Consider the following 14,654-nt stretch of genomic DNA (forward strand, 5'->3'; position numbering starts at 1 on the left):
TGTTTACAAATATCCTATTTCTTTCATATGAAAGAGTACCACAACAAGGATTTAAGCGCTTTTTATTTTTGAAAGGGTGATGGTGTGTCTACTATGAATCAGAACAAAGTACCCACTACCTTACTTTATGAGATTATTGCAAGTCAGTTTGAAATTCCATGACCTTATAAAGAAACTCCGCCTTCAGCCTTATTCCTCTATATGGTCACAGACCTCCTCGATGACTTGCTGTACCCTTAAAATAATGTACAGCAGGGAGTATTTTATCCCATATATTAAGTAGGAATGTACTGTGAATCCATATCCTGTTAAAGAGGATGTCACATACCCATATGTAGTTATAGCAGTTAAAGTAGGTATGACAGAACCTGTCCACAGAGAAGTCCGAAATCAACCTCTTTGGCAGTGCACGTTTTGGGTTTTGGCAAATTAAAGAAGGCATGGGTTGGCAATGACAGTCATCCCTGTGAATCATGAACATTCAGCAATTTGAAAGAGACCACCCTGTCAGACTCTAAGCTTTGCACAAAAATGATAGTATGAGTACGCGTGTAAATGTGTGTCCCCTACCCTGTTTGTTACACCTGGGACTGCCTAAATTTGTGTTTTCTGTTATGGGAGCATGGAACTGAAAAGTAATAAAGAAAAAGATCACTACCAACATGTGTAGCTTGTCCCTAATCCTGAATCAGAAAATCATTCTAGTACTTTTTTTCACTGTTCTTTCTATGGTTTTACATCCTTTTGCTGTGCTTTGCCTTTGTTTGTGCATACACCACTCACTCCATGCACACTGTTTACCCTCTTTGTACTACATGAGCACCTTAGTTATTTGTCTGAGCTCCTGTGGCTGTATTATAAATAGCAGCACTGGATCAAGCGAAGAGCTAAGAGTCTGCTTTTTAGGTCTCGCCTGACCCAGCGCATTCGCTGGTCTGGCGAGATTTATTGAGAGGGCTCCAAAAAGTGCTACCAGGCCAGCCTAGAGCTACAGTGCATGTGCGCGGGCGCGCGCACCGCGCTTTACCGCGATTACTTTCACTTTCGCTTTGATGTTTGATCGCGATCATTTTCACTTTCGCGGCCACAGGGCCCCTTGGCATAGCCAATAGGTCTCGCTTTTGGGACCTTATAAGTATTTAGTTATGCAACTGTTGCCTGACTAAACACTTATAAGGTCCCAAAGGCGAGAACTATTGGCTATGCCAATGCTTGTTGCGTTTGTGGTGTGGAACTTCATATTTACCAGAAGAGATTTCTTTGAGTTAATGCATGAACTTTAGGTTGAAAACTTTTTTATTGTTTTGACAACAAACAAGATGCTTCGAGAATTGAAACCCAGGCTTGGATGCAACCGTCTGAGTGCTTTGCAAAGCATCGCATGAAAACAAAACAAACATCCCACAACCCTCCCACCACCACCCTGTCCACCCCCCCCCTCCCGGCTCCTCCCCCATGCGACCTGCCTAAACATAAGAGTGAAAGTTGGGCTTAGGGCATTGTGATCAATGCGGTGATCTATGGGGTGCATCTGGATTAAGCGTGGGGAGGCGCAAGAGCCGCAGATATCTAGGGCAGGATAGTTTGCGGAATTCAGAGCATACTAGAGAGACAAAGGATCGCCACACGTCAGCAAAAGCAGCCCCATCTCCCTGAAGCGAGAAGGAGATGGGCTCCATTCCCAGGACATTACATAGGCGATGGAGCTATCCATGGAAAGTGGGTGACTTATATGTGCCCCACAGGGAAAGTATTTTCTGTAATGCCACCCCCAAAGCTATGCCTAATTGTTTACCTTTGCGGGACTTGAGAGGTAATGTAAGCCTATCAGAGACCCCGAGGGCCACATATTTCGGAAAGCATAAGAGTGTAGTGTCGAAGTGACAGTCGATCTCGACTAGTACCTGTGTCCAGTAGGCTGTGAGATGAGGGCATTCCCATAACAGGTGCAATAGTGTGCCATCCGCCTCACAACCCCTCCAGCAGGTGGGGGAGCTGTCCGTGTCACTTTTGTGCAATCGGGTTGGTGTGAGGTACCAATAAATAATGCACGAACTTTAGACAGAACAAATTGGAAACATAAAGGCAATCTCAGCTAACTATTTCTGATGTGTGCAGTCTACATTTCTTGCATTAACTTGGAGAATTTCTGAGTTACATGTATGAAATTTAGACACCGCAAACGCCCACAAAACATGTGCTCTTCTTCCCGCGGAGCCAGCACAGATATCCATGATATGGCTCCTTGTTCATTTCACTATGTGCTGGTGTGGACTCGTTTGGTCTTATTGTGTGCCATACCTTTGTACCAAAAGAGTTGTGTTTTTGTTTTTGTCTCCTGCAGGCCGCTGCACGTGGTAAGCACACACAACGGGTCGCAGAAATCTGCCTCCAGGGTCAGTAGGATGTTCTCCATGTCCCATAAGACCCCCGCTCCTAAGGTGCCGCAGCCTGAACGTTTGGATGAGGTGTATGAAGCTCTCAAGAAGGGCCTGGGGTAAGAGATGTCTTTATGTGCATCCTCAGCGGTATAGACTTATGTCTCTACAGTGTACAGTCAAGTGACATTCTCCCCTGATTCTGTGCTTTTGCACCTCATATTTATCTTTGCCCCATCCTCTACTATGACCAGCCCTGTTTTTGTCCTCCCCATACACTTTGGCCCAAATTAGGATGTCGGTCGGAGTTGCCTCCGACTGACATCCATGCGGTTTCGTAACCAACCGACCGAAACCGCAGTTATGATGCGACCCCACATGGTGTGGTCGCAAATTCATATATACCTATGGGAGCTTGTGTATCGGTCGGAAACCGGAGGCAGCACAACCTCCCATAGAGAAATAAAAGTCACTGTAAATCCTTGCACCATGGGGCAGGCACCTCATGGTGCCTGCTACATGGTGCAGGGATTTACAGGGACGCGGCCTGTCGGAAGCCAGCCCGAATGATCGGCTGGTTTGAGTTCCGACTGCCATAATCGTAATACGGCGGTCGGGATTCAAAGCAAGGATGTCGGTCGGAGAGCCACCGACCAACATCCTAATTAGGGCCTATAAGCCTTCCGCTGTCCCTTTTCCAAAGATCTGTGTGATTCCTATCAAATGTTTTTTTATGTTTGTCTGTGTACATACGTGACACTTTATTATTGTTTGCTAAATAATCAAAATTGCACTGGGGAACTAGAAAGATGATTTGACTAATGTAATGCACTGGCACCGATGCCAGAACAAAGACAGCGCTGCAGGTTTTCCACTCTTGTTACCTTGCGCTTGGGACATATGTTCTGACTGCTAACATCCACTACTTCCTGAAGAAACTGAAACCAGCGAAAATGTTTTCAGAGGAGACTGTGTATTAACAGTGGCAAATTCATAGATGTCATTGAAAAGAAAGGTTCAAATATGATGACATTTACCGCTGCTGCATATCTATTGAATCTAAATAATTAGCAGGCAGAATGGTTCAGCCCATTAAACATTTACCTCTGTCCTCTACTGTGGAATGTAGCTAAATGAATTGAAATCCTGACAAGGCCAAGTCAGCCTTTCATCTTTCTGAGGTAACGGAATTGAGTATCATTGAATTACTTATTAATAATGTTTTGCAGGGTTGTATGATTAAACAACTACCTCTTGAATGACGAGTGCCTAAACCACGAAGGCTAAACAACTACCAAATCTTAACCACGAAGTATTGAACCACGACTTACTTAACCACGAAAAAAATTCTATTGACCTAAAAACCGAATTTAAATGTGAGAAATCTTTTTTTTGTTTAGTATGCCATTTATGAACGTTCGCTTTCAGTAAACCATACTTTTTAACTTTTGAAAAAGAAAACCTGATATCTTTTAAAATGACTCTCCAATTTTTTTTGTCCTTTTTTAACATTACTGATATTTACACGTAGAGGCTAACCTCAGAATTTATTGACATTTTCTACAATGCTACTATCCGTTAATCTCCAGACTTAAATTAAAGAAAAATGTTCTCTTGTTTTTACGTTTGATTACGGAAATATTTTCCTAGAGCTGCAGAAATAATTGCAGAAAAGAGAGAAGAATGGAGTAAAATAAATTAAGGAATCCCGCTAAAAGGGTGATCCTAGTGATGAAAAACAACCTGCTATAATTAGTTTAAGAAAGAGTAAGTGCCGGGTGGTCTGTTTCTAAAATGATATATATTCCAATAGCTACGTGATGCAGCATGCCACATCAATTTACTCTATTTCTGATTACTGAGTTATATAATCTGAATAAACCATTGCAAAATGCCAGAGATCATATGGAATGTCACTTTGAAGCTGGGATGTGAAAGTGTTCCTCACTAGTATGCTTACTTATTTGGCAGACAAAGCAAAACCAAAGGAAATGATGGACGGAGTGTTGAACATTGCAAGCACTCACCCCCAGTCAACTGATCTGGGTTTAATCCATCACCGTTCTTTAGCCCACTCTGCCACCCCAGTTCAGACATGGCCATATGCAAATCAGTCTGACCCTGTGCCTCATGGGAACAGTCCAGCCCGAACTGCCAAGCCATGTCTTCCCTGGACCAGAAACAAGCTCCCTAGGACCGGTTTCTGGCATTTCAGCCGTCTTCAGTCAGGCTTGCTTGAATCCAGTGGCAAAGTGAGCAAGGGACTCACGTCTGAGCATACCCTGCCAACTTATGGCGAACAAAGCAAAACCAAAGGAAATGATGGACGGAGTGTTGAACATTGCAAGCACTCACCCCCAGTCAACTGATCTGGGTTTAATCCATCACCGTTCTTTAGCCCACTCTGCCACCCCAGTTCAGACATGGCCCTGTCCGCCCTCATTCGTAGATCGTAGATTCTTCTTTAATGCCTGTTCCAAATGTCCAGTTCCTTAAGATGGTTCTTCTGGTCTTTGTCCCACACAGGGCTCTAGGCTGGGCTTGGTCAGTAGGGACTAGCATCAAGGGTGGGTTTCTGGACCACACTCCAAGCACTGGTTTCAACCCCTGCTGCCTTACTCCGACCTCCTTCTATCTCTGTCCTCTCTCCTCTCTAGTCAGATGCCAACTGCCACTCTGAGATGGCCTCCCAACATTCTAAACTGCCTCCCACTGTCACAGGGTTCCAGAATGTTACAGAAGGTTCTAGAAATCTCCAGTGGGTTCTGGTGATGTCACAGGTGACAATGGGTGGCCACCATTTTGTGTCTCAGGCCCTCAGACAGAAGTTCCAGGGGTAGGGAAAATGGATCCCTGACCCTGGATCAACACTAAAAAGTCTGGTGGTTCCCAAAAAGGCAAAATTATAACAGGGTTTGAGGCAGAAGTGGGACAAAATAAATAATGAAGTGGAGGGACCACCCAAAGGGCTGACAGGTCTAACAGGGGGTGAGTGCTTGCAATGTTCAACACTCCGTCCATCATTTCCTTTGGTTTTTGCTTTGTTCGCCATAAGTTGGCAGGGTATGCTCAGACGTGATGCCCTTGCTCACTTTGCCACTGGATTCAAGCAAGCCTGCCTGAAGACGGCTGAAATGCCAGAAACCGGTCCTAGGAAGCTTGTTTCCGGTCCAGGGAAGACATGGCTTGGCAGTTCGGGCTGGACTGTTCCCATGAGGCACAGGGTCAGACTGATTTGTATATGGCCATGTCTGAACTGGGGTAGCAGAGTGGGCTAAAGAACGGTGATGGATTAAACCCAAATCAGTTGACTGGGAGTGAGTGCTTGCAATGTTCAACACTCCGTCCATCATTTCCTTTGGTTTTTACTTATTTGGCAGCACATCAAACGTAAAATTAAATCTAAATGCTCTAATTAAAGCGATTTAAAAAAACACGTCAGCATTAAAACATCAGTTGAAAACAATCCTACAGTGCCATCTATTGGCCTCACTAGGTAAATTAAAACTGTCTCTCTGTCCAAGATTGTTTATTAAAAATAGTTTTCAAAGTGATCTTTAAATTAATTGCATTTTTCTTAGTGTTTATAGGTCAGAGTTGTAGTTAAGGCCACTCGTTGTTTAATAAAGTAGTTGTTGAGTAGGTCGTGGTTCAGTTCCAGGTCGTTGTTTATGAGTCGTTGTTAAGGACACTCGTTGTTGAAAATTCGTTGTTCAGTCCGTTTCCCGTTTTAGTTGTTTTGCAGTGCTTAGAAATGACAAAAGTATGGTTTGAAGCTCCATAAAATTCAGTGCATGTTATTAGTATAGATATGCCTCTCGAACTCAGTGACTGCAATTTTATGATTTGACATTTATAAATAGATGTAGACTGACTTTCTTGCGAATCTTATTTGTTTGCTTCATATTTAATTGCCCTCCTTCCTTTTCTTGTGTTTCCCATCCTTATGATTGAGATGACTTGGATCCTCCCATTGCTTACAGTCAAGAAACTTTCAGCACTTCAAGGGAGTAAATGTTCTTTCTTGCCTTCTCCTTTCTGTGTTGAATAACCACCCCAGCACACTCCCTTTACACTGCCACACTCTCTATGTTGCTCCCCCACCCCCAGGTTGTCGGTTGTTAACACCACCCCTTTCTGTCCAGCTTGACAATATTCTTTTTCCTAGCCCCTCTACCCCCTAGCTCCCTATGTGCCTCCCCACCTCTCCCTCCCTCACTGATGCTTATTAGCCTCATTGACTTGCTCCCCTCGTTCCCCACCTCCGCTGCAGCTTCCAGCTATTCAGCATCAGCATAGCTGCCAAGGTTTCTGATTGCTTATGTGTGACATTTTGTAAATTTTAGTGTAATTATGAGCGACACTTTCTCGCAAGCAAAATCAAGCAATGAAGACGAGGGAAACATAAAACTATCAGAAATTACACCCATTTGAGCAACGAGAAACTCTAAGATCATCTTCAAACTGCTGCAAAACACCAGAAATGGAAGAGCACTAACTTCACAGGAGGTTCTCGTAGGGATAAATGAATGCCAAATTGCTAGTTTATTTAAGTAAAAGAGCTTGTGAAGAGGTGCACCACAGCTGCAGACTCTGAACGTCCACTCCTCTCATCAGCTGAGCGTCACACAAACAGTGCTGTGTGCTTGGTTATGAGAGTAAAGCGAAACATCTGTAACACCCCTGTTAGACCTGGCACCATTGGCGTGGGTCTCCCTCCCATTTTTTGCTGTTGCCTCCTGTATTTTTGATGTGTTTTGCTGGTCTAGATGCTTTGGGCACTTTGCCACTGCTATTCAGTGCCAACATGCAAGTGCTCCCTATTCTAAATTGTTGTAGTGGATTATTGACTTATTTGATTTACTTGTCAGACCCTAGTACAGTGCACCATGTGTGCCTAAGGCCTGTAAATCAAATGCTGCTGGTGGGCTTGCAGCATTGGTTGTGCCACCCACAGAAGCAGCTTGTAAAATGTGTCTCAGGCCTGCCATTGCAGAGCTTGTGTGCAGTCTGTGACTGCCATGTCGAATTGGCAAGTGTACCCACTTGCCAGTCCCTAAACCTTCCCTTTTCTACATATTAGTCACCCCTAAGGTAGGCCCAAGGGCAGGATGCATTGTATGTAAAAGGTAGGACATGCCCTGATGTGTGTGGCATGTCCTGATAGTGAATTACAGCCAATTTCGTTTTTCACTATTGCAAGGCCACCTGCTCCCATAGGCCAGAATGGGCAGTTTGATTATAACACCTTGTAATCCTAACTGACCCAGGGAACATGGTAGAAAAACGCATTTAGTATGCCTGAACTCAGAATGATAAAATACATCTTTTAGTAAAGTTGGTTTTAACATTCTGTGTTTGAAAATACCACTTTTAGAAAGTAGGTATTTTCTTTCCTAACCATCCAGCCTGCCTCTGCTAGGTTGTGTATTGCCTGTCTGGTTTGTGAGTGACAGGTCCTGGGGTGGCTCCAGGAGACAGGGTGAGTCCGCACTAGGCTGAATAGACCTATCTGCATTGGGAGTGGTGGGAGAATTACCTGGGCCTGAATAGGGCTGTGCCTGTCTTCCACAATGCTGGCTCCACCTCCTGTGGTGCGTCTAATGACCCTGGCCCACACTGACAAAGAAATAAGTTGTGCACTGGCAGAATGCACCCATAACTGGTTTGGACTAGGTATAGACACTCTCTGCCTTCAGAGACAAAGGATTTGCTGGTATAAATATTGGGGCCCCGACCCCAGAACTTTAGATAACTTCTGGGAATCAAGACAAACCTTTGCCAAGGAGAAGAACCAAAGAAGCTGAAGGAGGAGACTGACCCTGTGCTGTGCTGATGAGGTTGGCCTGCAGTGGTTTATTGCCAAGAAAAAGAGAAAATGAACTTTGTGTGTACTTTTACTATCTTGAGGAAGATCTCCAAGGGTTTGAAGCTGAGCTTGCATCCTGTTCTGAAGTCTCAGGGACACAAATACTTCAGCACCAGCTCCGCCTGAATTTCCTTTTTGGGAATACTACTTGCAGAGAGGTGCCTGCTGTTGTTTGGGCCCTCTGAGAAGACTGCGTGTCGCTGGGAGCTGGAAGCGCAACGCAACAAGGAGAAGCGTGTCGCCGCCGCAGCAGTTGCCGTCGCATCGCCGAAGAAGCGTGTCGCCACCGCAGCTGTTCGCCGTTGCATCATCGACGAAGCGCATCGCATCACCGGAGAAGCGTGTCGCCGCCGCAGAGGTTGGCGTCGCATCACCGGAGAAGCGTGTCACAGGGCCTGTCGCGGCTGAGAAGTTACCGAGTTCGCCGCACAGCCGTCGGGCGTGCACGCATCGCATCCAACGTTATCGCATCGCATCAAGATGCCATTTTGTCACATTGCACCGGATGGTCACGTCGCATCGAGGCGCCATCTTGTCGCATCGTCACCGTGCCACAGTAAGAAACGACGCATCAACTCCCCACACAGTAAGGAAGCGAGCCTCAACTCCCCACACAGTAAGGAAGCAAGCCTCAATTCCCCTGCACAGCAGTAAGGAACTGAAGCATCTACTCCCCTGAGTGTAGGGAACGGCGCATCAACTTCCCTGCGACCCTTTTGCTTGTTTTGCGTGACGCATCTAAGGTACTTTGAGAGTAAAGTGTCGCATTTACCATCTACCTTGAACAAAGCTATTTCTACCATTTTAAGGTCTATTTTTGATTACAGTATTGTGGATTTTTGTCGTTTGGTCTTGTGTTAAGTCTAGTAAAGATTACTTATTTTTCTAAGCTGGTGTGGTGTCCATTTGTAGTGTTTTCACGGTATTACTGTATGTGTTCACAAATGCTTTACACACTGCTTCGAAGATAAGCCTGTCTGCTCGTGCCAAGCTACCAAGGGGCTGAGCAGGGGTTATTTTTTAAGTGTAGCCCCTTACCCTGACTAGAAGCAAGGGTCCCTATTTGGTCAAAGGTGTACCTACCTCTGCCAACTAGAGACCCCCAGTTCTAACATTGGTGGTTAGCGGTGAGGGTTTGGAAATGCATTTGTGACTCATATACAGTGATTGGTGTACACTACTAGTAAGTGCAGACCATAACATGTTATGTTATGTTATTACTTTTTGTAAAGCGCACAGATGCCGCAGCAAAGTGGCGTCCTGGCGCTGAGAAGATGGTAAAACATAACGGTGAGAGAATACTGGTCATAGATGAGCTAAAGGACCTAAATAGTGGCAAACAGGAAGGTTTTCAGACATTTCCTGAAAGGAAAAAGGTTAGTAATAGAACGGAGCGAAGGGGGGAGGGTGTTCCAAAGTGAGGCGGCTAGCACCGAAAAAGAGCGTCCACCCATTCTAGCTCTTTTGAAGCGGGGAACAATTGCCAGATTTAATCCCGCAGAGCGGAGCGCTCTGTTCGGGAGATAAGGAGATATCGTCTGGGCAAGGATAGGAGGAGTGGACAGCTTTAGAATTTTAAAAGTAAGACAAAGTGCCTTAAATTTAATCCTCTGTTCCACCGGGAGCCAGTGCAGATTTTGGATGGTTTGGCGGGCAGAACAAAAACGTGGCAAGCCAACCAGCATCCTGGCCGCCGCGTTTTGGATGCGCTGAAGGCGGAGAAGCTCCGCTTTATTAAGTCCCAGTAGAAGCGAACTAGCATAGTCCAGTCTACTTAGGACCATAGCCTGAACTATGATTTGCCTGGTGGTAGGGTCAAAAAATTTAAAGATTGGTCTGAGACACTGTAGAGTGCCAAAACAGATCCCGGCCAGTCTTTTGGTGTAGGGAATGTAGGACAGCTTATTGTCGAACCACACCCCAAGATTCCTGACCTCGTCAGCAGGCACCGGAGCAGGGCCAAGCTCCGGGGGCCACCACTGGTTGCCCCAGAGGTCGGTGTTTTTTCCGAAGATTAAAACCTCGGTTTTTGAGGCATTCAGCTGCAACTTGTTGTCCGACATCCATTCCATAATTCCTCGTAAAGCGACCTGAAAGGTAGCAGCGTCCATTGCGGACTCACCATTAAGTGCCACCGCCAGCTGAGTGTCATCGGCGTAAGACACCATGGTGAGACCGTATCTCTGGGCTACCTCGGCCAGGGGTTGGACGTATAGATTAAACAAGGTTGGGCTGAGAGCCGACCCCTGAGGAACACCTTGCAAAATAGAACGGGAGGCGGAAACAAAAGGCGGTGTGGACACCTGAAAGGATCGGTCAGTAAGAAAAGACCGAAACCAATCGAGTGCGGTCTGACCAACCCCAGCTTCCGAAAGCCGTTGGAGAAGGATGGAGTGGGAGACGGTATCAAAGGCAGCGCTGAGGTCTAACAGGATCAGCGCTACCGTTTGGTCTCTGTCAAGCAGCTTTCTGATTTGTTCCACTACCGCAAGGAGAGCGGTCTCAGTGCTGTGATGCGCTCGAAACCCGTTTTGAGAGGGGTCGAGGATGTTAGCTTCCAACAGATGGGAAGACAGAACGTAGTTGGCATGAGATTCCGCTAGTTTGGAGATCCAGGGGAGGAGGGAGATGGGACGGTAACTCTCAGGAAGAGAGGGGTCCAGGGAAGGTTTTTTCAAAATGGGCAGTATGTGGGCAACATGACCACATACTTTTTGGTAGAATTTTCCTTGGAACTTCTTTTTGCTTTTTGAGAACTGCCAACTGTTTTTCACCTGAGCCAGCATCCATTGCATCTGTTGACATTGATTTTGAAGAAGATCGGATTGACACACTGTGTCTTACCTCAAATCTGCTTGCTGGAAATTTAAAGTCGCTAAGAAAGGCCTTACCAAGAAAGAGGAATACCAGAAGGCGCTGAAGGCCTGGGTAGAATGTAGGAATGGCACTGAGCATCCTGAAGAGCCCAGGGAGGAGGTAGAGAATTTAGATGGGCAGCTAGAGGGGCCAGTGGGCCTGGATGAGAGCAAAGTGCCTTCCAGAGCAGGCAGCAGTGTTTCTTCAAAGGATCTGTCCCCAAGAGAGTTGGAGGACAGGGAGAGAGATAGGATGCATAAGATGGAGCTGGCCAAGCTTAAAATAGATGGGTAGATGGAGTTGGAGAATAAGAAGTTGGCCTTGGAGGAAAAAAGAATGCATTTGGAGCATGAGAGAATGTTGAGGGAATTGGAATTGAAAGCCAAGAGTCTAGAAATTTCTCCCTCTGGTGGCAGCGCCCCATCTGTGCCTGTAGAAACAAGAATGTTCATTTCCAAGGATGTCATTAAGGAGTGTCATAAGAATGAAGATACTGGCCAATGGTTCAAAGCTTATGAGGTAGCTATGACCTCCCACCAGATCCCTAAGGATTGGGGGGCAGGGTTGTGGGGGCGGTTCCTCAGTGATGGGCGGGATACCTTATTGGAATTGCCTTCTGAGGATCAGAATTCTTATGTACAAATGAAGGAAGCCTTAATTACCAGGTATGGGTTGACCCCTGAGCTTTATAGACAAAGGTTTAGGAACTGTAAGAAACTGGGGTCTAGCACTGGGGTAGAATATGTGACTTTTTTTGCAGAGCCATGGATGGTTGGGTGAAGGGTAGCAAAGTGAATGATTATCAGGGGCTCCATGATTTGTTTGCATGGGAGCACTTGTCTATTAATTGTTTTCCAGAGCTACACCAGCACCTTATTGATAGCAAGCTGACTAACCCGAGGAAGCTTGCTGAGGAGGCGGATCGCTGGGTGAGCACCCGGGTCCACAACGGTCATGTGGGATACTCCACCGAAGGTGGAAGGTGGGAGGGTCCCCAGCAGAAGAGTGGGGGGACAAGGGTAAACAGAGGGAGTTCCAGAAAGGGCCCTAAAGTAATTCCCAAGGGAACCAAGGGAAAGGTTCCCAGCCTCCCCCTGAGAAGAAGCCAGGGGCCCGACAGGTAAAACTGTTCATAGGGGACCCATGAAATGTTTTATGTGTGGTGAGGTGGGCCACCGGTTCTATGATCCCCAGTGCCCACAGAGAGACAAAGTAGCACCCACTGGTGCACCACCCCGGCAGATAGTTAGTGTAGCCCTGGGGGAGGAGATGGATGCCCAAGGTAGGTGGGGTCCCGCAGAGATGTCCCTAGTCTCTTTAGGAGACTGTGAGGTGGTCCCCAGGACCCAGCTGCCTGATAACACTAAAAAGTACAGGCAGTGGGTGACCATCAATGGCCATAGAGTGGAGGCTCTTAGAGACACCGGAGCCAGTGTGACAGCTGTCAGTTGTTGGCTGGTGTCTGAAGAGCAGGTGGTCCCCAATGCATTTTACCCCGTTGTTGCCACTGACAACACAGAGCGCCACTGCAAGGTGGCTCAGGTTCCCTTTGAGTGGGGGGAGGGGGTCACTGGTACTCTTCAAGTAGCTGTGAGGCCAGCCATGCCTGTTGGGTAACAATTTGGAGAGCTCCCCTTGGGCTAAGGTGGAGCGAAGTGCTCATTTGAAGATGTTGGGTCTGCCTGAGTGGGCGTGTGTGACCACCCGGTCCATAGCAGCCAGTAAGGGTGTTCAAGAGGACCTGGAGCCTAAAAGAGTGGCCCAGGTGCCTGCCTTAAAGAGAAGAAGCCGGGGGCACTGGAAACTCGCCCCCACAGTTCCCACGGTCCAGGAGGAGGCAGACCTTGAGGGGGATGCCCTGGAACCTACAGGGGAACAGGTAGCTGAACTGGGGGACCTGCCTGCGCTGACCCATTGGCAGCAGGAAGGAGGACCGTCCAGGAAAGAGTTCTGTGAGGAGCAGAAAAAGTGCCCTTCTCTTGTGGGTTTGCGGCAACAGGCTGCAAACCAGGCAGCAGGTGATCAGTCTGGATCACATTGGATCTACTGGGAAAATGGTCTCCTGTATAGTGAGCCTAAGGTTGCTGAGCCTGGGTCAGCCCGTGTGCTGGTGGTACCCCAGCGCTTCAGAGCCTTCCTGCTGGGCCTGGCTCATGATGTGCCTTTAGTGGGAAATTTGGGGCCTGACAAGACCTTTGAAAGGCTTGTCACCCACTTTTATTGGCTCCAAATGCGCAAGAGTTCAGATACTCATTGCAGGACCTGCCAGACTTGCCAGGCAAGTGGAAAGAGTGAGAGGAAGCACACGGCTCCTCTCCAGCCATTCCCTGTGGTCAGCACCCCATTTGAAAGGGTGGGCATTGACATTGTGGGGACTCTGTATCCCAAGAAAGCCATGGGCAACAGGTTCATCCTGGTCGTGGTGGACCATTTCACCCGAAAGCCATTCCTCTCCGGACTGTGACAGCCCCCGTGGTGGGTCGTGCGTTGATGGGGATTTTCTGCCATGTGGGGTTCCCCAGAGAGGTGGTTTCAGACCATGGTACAAAGTTCATTTCCAAGTATATGAAGTCCCTGTGGCAGCAGTGTGGTGTAACTTATAAGTTCACCACACCTTACCAACCCAAGGTAATGGGCTGGTTGAGAGATTCAACCGGACCCTCAAAGACATGATTATGGGTCTTGAGGAACCTGTGAGGCATAAGTGGGACTCTCGCCATGCCTTCTCTTTGCTTTCATGGAGGTGCCTCAGAAGTCCTTAGGGTTCAGCTCCTTTGAGCTGCTGTACGGTCACGGTGTGAGAGGACCTCTGAGTTTGGTAAAGGAAGGCGGGGAGAAAGCTCCTAGGAAACCTCCCCAGGATGTATATAGCTACATGATTGCCTTCAGAAACCAAACCCGGCGTTTCAGGCAACTCGCTCAGGCGAATCTGGAAGCCAGCCAGGAAGAAATGAAGCGGTGGTACGATCAGAATGCCACTCTGATTGAGCTTCAGCCTGTTCAGAAAGTTTGGGTCATGGCCCCCGTGGAGCCCTGTGCGCTCCAGGATAAGTGGACCGGACCATTTGAGGTGGTGGAGCGCAACAGTGGTGTCACCTATTTGGTGGACTTGCAGTCTCCCAGGAACCCTTTGCGTGTCCTACATGTCAGCTGCCTAAAGCCCCACTTAGAGAGGTCCGAAGTGGGCATGCTCCTAGCGACAGATGATGGAATGGAACCTCTTCCTGACCTCCTCTCTGCAACAGAGCAAGATGGGTCAGTGGATTGTGTGAACCTCTTCCACCCTGACCCCTGAGCAGCAGAATGACTGTCGCCAGTTGTTGGGACAGTTTTCTGATCTGTTCTCCCTGACTCCCAGTGTCACTGATTGGTGCATCCATGATGTAGACACTGGGGACAGTCCTTCTGTTAAGCACAAAACTTACAGAGTGACTGACAGGGTGAGAGCTCCAGGATGCTTGCGTTAGGGGTGATTGAGTCCTCTAACAGTCCTTGGGCCAGCCCAGTGGTCTTGGTCCCAAAGGCTGCCGCACCGGGTGCCGCGCCAGAAC

General features: G+C 47.5%; 1 protein-coding gene across 4 annotated transcripts in view; it reads left to right on the plus strand.

The window, feature by feature from the left end:
* Nucleotides 1-14,654, plus strand: part of RIPOR1 (RHO family interacting cell polarization regulator 1) — a 1,579,345-nt gene that overhangs the window by 294,893 nt on the left and 1,269,798 nt on the right. For all 4 annotated transcript variants that reach the window (XM_085639402.1, XM_085639400.1, XM_085639399.1 and 1 more), the window contains exon 3: nucleotides 2,345-2,497. In XM_085639402.1, the coding sequence (XP_085495528.1) occupies nucleotides 2,345-2,497 (153 nt within the window). The remainder of the gene's footprint in view (nucleotides 1-2,344; nucleotides 2,498-14,654) is intronic.

The sequence above is a fragment of the Triturus cristatus genome, chromosome 12 (assembly GCF_964204655.1).
Source record: "Triturus cristatus chromosome 12, aTriCri1.1, whole genome shotgun sequence".
Taxonomy (NCBI): domain Eukaryota; kingdom Metazoa; phylum Chordata; class Amphibia; order Caudata; family Salamandridae; genus Triturus; species Triturus cristatus.